Genomic DNA, 8,835 nt, shown 5'->3' on the forward strand with positions numbered 1-8,835 from the left:
CCGATGAATCTCAGAGGGAAGGGGGTGGGGGAGGGCGGGAAGAGATTAACCAAAGATATTATATGCATACTAGAGGCCCAGTGCCCATGCACCAGTGGGGTCTCTCGGCCTGGCCTGCGGGGATCGGGCAGAAACCGGCAGTCCAACATCCCCTGAGGGGTCCCGGATTGCAAGAGGGCGCAGGGCCTCTAGTATGTACATATAAAGATAACTATAAAGAGCTGTTAGGTACACATTGTGTGTATAGATTTGTGGTCTAGGGTCATCTTTTTCAACAACAAAGCAGAACGCTAACAATGATTTCACCTTTTAATCTTATTTTAGAAGGAGTATATCAAATCTCCAACCTTTAAAAATGGTAAACAAGTAACAGAAAAACGATGTGATAGAAAAAATGTTTAAGATTTGTTTTTGTGGTGGGCAAAATAATTGGTGGATATAACCCAATTTAAAATGTCACTGAGTGGTTTATTAGACCTCTGGAAAAGTGATTTGATTTTACTTGCTTCTGCCAGCTCAGTCACTGTCTTGTAATCCCTGTTCTAGCCCTGAATTTCTAATTCAGTTAAGTTCTGACTCCAAAAATATCTTTAAGTATGGAAATCAGTAATAAAACTTTCTTTTTTAAAGTTTAGAGTATGTTGAGAAAGCTGAAGGACATTTTTCAAACAAGTTTATACTCGTACTAGAGGCCCAGTGCATGGATTCGTGCACCGGTGGGGTCCCTCGGCTGGCCTGCGCCCTCTCAAAATCCGGGACCCCTCAGGGGATGTCAAACTGCCGGTTTGGGCCCAATCCCCACAGGCCAGAATCCGTGCACCAGGCCTCTAGTATGCATATAAGATCTTTGGTTAATCTCTTCCTGCCCTCCCCCACCCCCTTCCCTCTGAAATTCATCAGTCTGTCCCATGTTTCCATGCTTGTGCATTCAATGTCTGCCCCCTGGTGGTCAGTGTGCATCATAGCTACTGGTCAAACAGTTACTTAGGCTTTTAGATAGATAGATATAGATAGATAGATAGATAGATAGATAGATAGATAGATAGATAGGTAGCAGAGCTTATGTAATACTTAAACAATGGAAAATACTGATCTTGATTTTAAAATAATTGTGAACAGGCATTTTTGGATAAGCCCAGCCTGTCTTTATTTTTGAAACATTCACAATGGTTATTTTTATTTAAAAGCATATAACTATTTAGCAGTTAGTCTGTTACTAAATTATATACATTTGAATTTCACCAAATCCTTTTGTATCTGTTTTGACTATAAAGAAAGAAAGATAATGAACATGTACAGAATAGTTATGATACTGGTATCTAAGCAATTTTTTTTTGTACTTCTGTTGGACATATACTTGTAAAATCTTAAGATTAGTTGTTTTTCTTGGTACCATTTGAGCAGCTCTTGAGAACTGTGTTTTTTTATCATGTGTTCAGTTATACCTTGAAAGGAAAAAAAAAATATTAACTGTCACTTTGCATGGGGATTTTGGTATATAGTCAGCCTTCCTTATTTGTGGTTTCATATCCATGGATTCAACCATCTGCAGATCAAAAATATCTGAAAAAAATTCCCAGATAGTTCTGAAAATCAAAACTTGAACTTGTCACACACTGAGCACTCTGCTGAGTCCATGTGAATGGCATGATGTGTAGATACCCTGCTGTAGCCTGTGTGCAAATCTAGGCTACATGCAGATACTATGCCATCCTATATACTAAAAGGCTAATATGCAAATCGACCAAACGGCAGAACAACTGGCACTCACCACCAGGGGGCAGGCGCTCAACGTAGGAGCTGCCCCCTGGTGGTCAGTGTGCTCCCACAGGGGGAGCGCTGCTCAGCCAGAAGCCAGGCTCATGGCTGGCAAGCACAGGAGTGGTGGCGGGAGCCTCTCCCGCCTCCGTGGCAGTTGGACATCCCCCTAGGGCTCCCGGAATGTGAGAGGGCACAGGCCGGGCTGAGGGCTGCCCTCCTCCCCCCACCCCACACACACACACCGAGTGCATGAATTATGTGCACTGGGCCTCTAGTTTTATATAAGTGGCTTAAGCATCCCAGATTTGGGGATCCATGGGGATCCTGGAACCAATCCTCCGTGTTTACCAAAGGACAAGTGTACCTCGTTTGGTCTTTAGAATGACTGCAAGGAAATATGGCCATACCCCCATTTAACAAGCACAGCATCAGCAGTTTAGATTTGCCCATTCATGGCAGAGAAGTGGCCAAATGATGTTTGACACCAAGTGTGTTAGAGACCAGTCTGGCCTCTTCCGTCACCATGCTGGACATTTTATGCTTCCATTTTCAGAACATATTCAAGTATCTTGTTTTGATACCCTTGGAATCTTGTTAGATTTTAGACAAAAGAATTAAAAAATGTATTATTTAGTAATATGATTTTAAAATAAAATAACCTTTTTTGAAAATTTGGGTTACTTTAATAATCATTATATATGAATGCTAGGTATTCTGACAGGTTCTTTCGAATACTTAGGCTTATCTAATTGAAAAAGTGGTAAGTTGAAGTGACATGTTACTATGAAAAGAGTTCTGTACTGGAGGTGAGAATAGAATGTTACGGGAGCAGGTAAGTGACTCCTGAATGTGCAGCTAGGAATCTCCTTTGCTGGACTGAACCCCAGTATAAAGCTATATCTTGGGTGTAAAGCCATATCTCGGGTGTAAAGCTATAATCTCGGGTGCTAGTAACTATGGGAGAAAAAGGAAACTGGCCAGCCACTGCTGCATGAAGTCTTTCTGGTTTTCCTTAGGAGGCTTTGAATATTCATCCTAGACTTTTCTGTTGAGAAAGAGCAAAGAATACGAAGGAGGCTCTTGGGGGATCAGTAGATCTGCATTTGATCTGTGGTCCTTGCTTATGAAAGGAAGAGATTGCTTCTCTATTAACTGCATGTTTTCCTGCCAGAAAAAGAGACTGCTCTGTACAGTTAGGTACTGAGTAATAGAAGTAAATGTTGAAGCACAGTGGAAGGAGTTAGAATAGATAAGAGTTAGATTATCTAAATATTTACTTAACATCTAAAGCTTTACATAACGGGTTCTATGTTTTGATGAAATATAACCTAAATGCTACGTTTCAGAAAACCAAATGAAAGCCAAAAAATAAAAGTGTATTATTAGATCCTTTGTGTAATAAACTGGACTACAAAATTCCCAGTACAGTTTTAAGGAAAAAAACAGCACTTATTTATTGAAGCTAAGAAGAGAGTTCATAAAATTAAAAATCAACAGTGCATTTTCTTAATCAGCAGTAGGATGTGATATTGGTCTCCTAATTGCATGTAGAATTTTTTTGCCACTGTCCATTTTGAATAAAAATATGTGGAAATTATAACCGTTTGTGTAAAAAGAACTTGCCTTGTAAGTTAGGATTTTCTTCTGTAATGAATAAAGGCCTTCTGAAATTTGTGAGGTTGGTATTCTATATTAACTGCAGCATATATAATTTTCAATCAGTTACATTATATTGTGTCACCCAGACCTTTCTGAATGGTTTTAATTAGTATTTTCTTAGACATCATTTACTAGGTATATGTCAAGATATATAGAGGACTTGTTAACCTAGTAGAAATAATGTATTTGGGTAAAACCACTATGGCATCTGACACAAACAGCAAATAACCAGTCTGCCACTTTCCCCTTAAGAGGTATATTTTTTTGGAAAGAGAAAAGTATATGATTTATTTTTAATTCAAGCTATAATGGTATCTGAAGTTCAAATAGTAAGCATATCAGTATAAAATGATTTTTTGTATTTTTTAGAAGCAGCAGCCATCTTTTCAATAGCATTCTTAGAAAAAAAGAAAAAAAAAACAGCTCAAAGAACTTCTCAAGTTATGGGCTCTCCTGATAATTGGATTCTTAGAAAAGTGAAGCGTAATACTAATCACATCTGATTACTTTGTTCATTTTTTAAATGTTCATCAGGAAAACTTTGTCTTGTTTTAGAACGTGTCTACCACTCCTTGTTAAAATGCTTTTTATATTTCAAATAAATTGAACTAGCCAATATAATGTTTTTAATACTTAATAGCCAGGATTAAATTGGTGGCATTCATTTTTAAAAATACATCATATTAGTTGGTAATTTAAGTTATAGTAGGGAATTGAAACAGTGAATTTTAGAGACAGATGTAGATTTCAGTCCTGTCCCTAAATATTTATTGACTTTCTGACTTTGGTCATTAGTTTTGTTTAATAACTTTTAAAATATAGTATTAATAGTCCACATCAAGAGAGAAATTATCTCACAGTAATTTTTATTTGCTCTTATAGATCAGTGCACTGTCACCCGGACATATCTATTCCTTCACAAGTTCTGGTTCTTCAGTGCTGTGTACTATTTTGGTAACTGGGTCTTCCTTGGGGTAAGTATGGGGATCCCAGGGATGATTTGACCCTGAATGGTCCGTTTGTATCACAGTAGTGCCATTGGATTTTCAATTTATTATTTTCTGAATGACTTTAGATTTGAGAAATAACATAATTCATTGAAATTTACAGGTATTCTTAATTGGATTAATTGTATCCTGTTGTAAAGGGAAGAAATCAGTGATTGAAGGAGTTGATGAAGATGATTCAGACATAAGTGATGATGAGCCCTCTGCCTATTCCATCTGACAGCCGTCTGTCTTAAAGATTTTATAAAGCTGACTGCAATATCTCATGCATTTTTGAAGTGTTAGGATAAACTGAATATCTTTCATAAAAAAAAGGGAGCATGGCTATTTAAAAAACTATATTTTTTATGTTTTCTGAAGTAACATTGTATCATAGATTAACATTTAAAATTGCTATAATAACACTATGTAAATATAAAACTACCGGCTTTGTGAGGGTATGTTTGTGGAATTTTTTTCTCTAGTGTATAATAGTGTTAAATTGATTAAAAATCATCCAGAATTAATATCCTCTTTTGTCACTTTTTAAAAACATGATAAATCACTGTGTCTGTGCCTTTGGATCTCTAAAGCAATGTGAAATTTTAAAGTGTCCATATCTGATTGTCTGAAAATAGTATTCATAATATAGCCAATAAATAAATGTTATTCCCCTATGCATCTTGTTTCATGTTTTCCACATTAAATCACCAGTGCCATTCAAATAGATTTTATGTACAGATTTCAAGGTACTTGATGCTCTAAGACCATGGCATTCCAAGGTGTGTTATATTGTTATTGTTCAGATATTCATTATATATCTTATTATCACATCTACAGTATTTAAGGCCTATACATTGTTGTAGGTAGCTACCCTCAAAATTTGTATCTCAACATAAACAGGAGTATTGGCAAGAATAATTAATCCTGAAAATAATCCACCTACTGATTAGTTTAAGATACGGCATCATAATTTGGCTTTTTTTATCCTAAAGATTTAGAATTTGCAAAAGACATAAGGAAAGCTATATAATATCAATAAAGTATTTTGAATACATTCTAGATAGTGAGAAATCATAAATGATAGCTGAGTTTACTAACTTCAGCAAATTAGAATTCATGAAAAGCACATATGATGCTTGAAATAAAATACCATTGCATTTCTGAAAAAAATAACTAGGAATTAACAACCATCTCCCACTTAATTCTTCTCTCCCTTAATTTTTGTGGCACATTGCTCTGTTCCGATTCTTTTTTATGTTAAATCTTTATTGTTGAAAGTATTATATATGTCTCCTTTTATTTCCCCATGGACCCCTTATAGCCTGCACACACAGCCAACACCCTCCCCCCTCTGCCCCAGGCCTTCACCACCCTATTGTCTGTATCCTTGGGTTATGCCTATATGCATACAAGTTCTTTGATGGCTCTTTTCCCACCCACTCACCCTCCACCTTCCCTCTAAGATTTTACAGTCTGTTCCATGCTTCTATGTCTCTGGATCTGTTTTGTCCATCAGTTTCTTTTGCTCATTAGATTCCATATTTAAGTGAGATCATGGGATACTTGTCTTTCTCTGACTGGCTTATTTTGCTTGGCATAATACTCTCCAGGTCCCTCTTTGTCTCTCTAGATACACCTTCACAGCCTTCAGGTCTGGCTTCTTTATGTACCCTTTAATGTTATTCAAGATTACATTCCCTGCTGCTCTTATTTTACATTTTCTTTCTGGACAATCACATATACCCTTGGTTTCCATCTATATTATTCTTTATAAGCTCCAAACTTTTATTTTCCCTATTAACTAGAAATTGCTATTTCAATTTCAACATGTTGAAAGTTGAACATTTCACTTTTCTGAGCATACCAAGCCGCCTTCTGTAGTCTTTTTTTTTTTTTTTTTTGACACATGGTATCAGCACATACCTGCTTACCTAAACCAAAAATCAAGGAGACCTTCTTATGTGCTGTGTATGCCTGACTCATCAACCAACCAAGGCATGTTGATTTCTACTTAACCGTCCTTCCATTTGTCCCCTCTTCTCCATTTTTACTGCCACTCATTGTGTTATAAACTGAATTGTGTCCCCCCAGAATTCTTATGTTGAAGCCATAACCCCGAGCACCTGAGACTATGACTACACTTGGAAATAGGGCTTTTAAAAAGGTAATTAAGGTAAAATAAGGCCATTCGGCGGGGTCCTAATCCAATATGCCTGATGCCTTTATATGAAGAGGAAGAGACATCAGTGATGTGTGTACATGGAGAAAAGACCATGTTGAGGACACAGTGAGAAGATGGCCCTCAACAAGTGAAGGAGAAAGCCCTCTGGAAAATCCGACCCTGCCGGCAAATGGATCATGGACTTCTGGCCTCCAGAGCTGTGAGAAAATAAATGTCTGTTGTTGAAGCCATCAGTCTGTTGTATTTTGTTATGGCAGCTCAAGCAGACTAATACACACTGGTTCTTAAACTTCCTCACTGGACCTTCTGTCAAGTCCCAAGTCCTTTCACTCTTTCCTCAGTGATGAAAATCCAAATCAGAGTATTTCGTTCCTCTGCTGCGACAAGCTTTCAGTTACTTCAGAATGAAATCTGTAAGCCATCACATCATGTATAAGGTCTTTTTGGTGTGTTTCTTACCTGACTATCCAGCCTTCTCTGCCATCTTCACACTCCTTCTATGAGCCAAACTAACAAATGTCTCATCATTATCCAAATGGCTCTGATTTCTCACAGCCCCACCCTGTTGGACTGTTCCTTCTGCCTGTGATACTCTGCCCTTCCTTTTGTCTCCTAAGAAAACCTTTTTTCTTCAGATCCCAACCTTAACATTATCTCCTCAGATACTGTGCCCCTAAGTCTCCCAGGCAAAGTTAGGTGCTCTATCCTACTCATAGGGCGCCTGTACAGTGTTGTATTTATGGTTTCTTTTCTGCCTCCTTTCATGCCTGCAAGTCCTTGAACACATCTGTTTCTTCACCCTCATCCCTGGTGCCTAGTATATCTCCTTGTACATGGAAGGCCCTCAATGGAGAGGGGAAGTTGTTAGTTAGGTGCTTTAAGTCTGGTTACATGGTCTAAGCCAGCCGTGGGCAAACTACGGCCCGCGGGCCGGATCCGGCCCGTTTGAAATGAATGGATAAAACTAAAAAAAAAAAAAAAAAACCCGTACCCTTTTATGTAATGATGTTTACTTTGAATTTATATTAGTTCACACAAACACTCCATCCATGCTTTTGTTCCGGCCCTCCGGTCCAGTTTAAGAACCCATTGTGGCCCTCGAGTCAAAAAGTTTGCCCACCCCTGGTAAGCCAATATAAACTGCATTTAGATGAAAGGGAATGTGTACTTAGCCTGTTTCAAGATTTATTTTGCTACCTAGAAGTGTAGAAGTATTACCATATTTGTCTTGAACACTACATGTACATTTCATTACTTCTAGGAATGATTGTTTTTGTCAGACCAACCTCTCAGGCTTTCATTTTGCCTCTTGTATTTATAAAATATATCTTTTCTACTTAGATTTAAACATTTGTTTTCTGCCTATCAAGAAGTTTGCTTTTATTCTAACCAAGTTTTGTTTGTTTTTTCCTTCATGGTCATAATGAATGGCTTTAACGTTTTATTTTCATGAAGCTGATTTAAGTGTTGTGACTTCCACTAATGAAGAACATATTTCCTTTGAAATCCTCTAAAATGTCTAATTTAGAGATTGTTCATAGTGATGGCTTTTCAAAAGGTCATGACCCTCATGTTCTATGCAAACTTCAAACAGTGATTAATTTCTTCAGCTATGCAACAAACTACTGGCAAAATGAGGATCCTAGAACTGACTTCTGTTGTAGTGCCACTATACCAAAGACAATGCAGATGCATATTGCGTTGGGAAAAAGAAGAAGAAGAAGAAGAAAGGATAAGCAAAGCAGGAGCTCCAGGAAAACAACAAGCAGTGCAAGAAAAGAATGTCTTCAGGGTGTACTGCTGAGTTCTTCAGTTGATGGTACATACACAGTTACAGTAAATACACTATCGTAGAATTAATCCATAGGACACAGTACACATTGATTATAGCACATAATGCAAGTATCAGCCTTGATAATGTAAAGACAGTTGATACAAATTGGATAATTGGAGTGGGTGGAAGATAGGGAAAAGGGTATTAATAGCCTCCCTTTATGTGGGATAGGTGAGGGGAGTCGTGAAGAGAGAAATCAAGAGATACTGTCTCTGGTAGAGGAAGCAAAGTAAAAGGTGTGAGCATATTAAAGTTATGAAATAGCCCTGACTGGTTTGGCTCAGTGGATAGAGCATCGGCCTGCGGATGCAAGGGTCCCAGGTTCGATTCCTGTCAAGGGCATGTACCTTGGTTGCGGGCACATCCCCAGTAGGGGGTGTGCAGGAGGCAGCTGATGGATGTTTCTCTCT

General features: G+C 37.9%; 1 protein-coding gene across 1 annotated transcript in view; it reads left to right on the forward strand.

Moving 5' to 3' along the window:
* The window catches only part of LMBRD1 (LMBR1 domain containing 1), an 80,328-nt gene extending 75,243 nt beyond the window's left edge, over window positions 1-5,085 (forward strand). The window contains exons 15-16 of the mRNA XM_005875867.2: window positions 4,303-4,394; window positions 4,531-5,085. Coding sequence (XP_005875929.1) covers window positions 4,303-4,394; window positions 4,531-4,647 — 209 coding nt within the window. The 3' untranslated portion in view covers window positions 4,648-5,085. The remainder of the gene's footprint in view (window positions 1-4,302; window positions 4,395-4,530) is intronic.
* The last annotated feature ends 3,750 nt before the right edge of the window (window positions 5,086-8,835 follow it).

The sequence above is a fragment of the Myotis brandtii genome, unplaced genomic scaffold (assembly GCF_000412655.1).
Source record: "Myotis brandtii unplaced genomic scaffold, ASM41265v1 scaffold471, whole genome shotgun sequence".
Classification (NCBI taxonomy): Eukaryota; Metazoa; Chordata; class Mammalia; order Chiroptera; family Vespertilionidae; genus Myotis; species Myotis brandtii.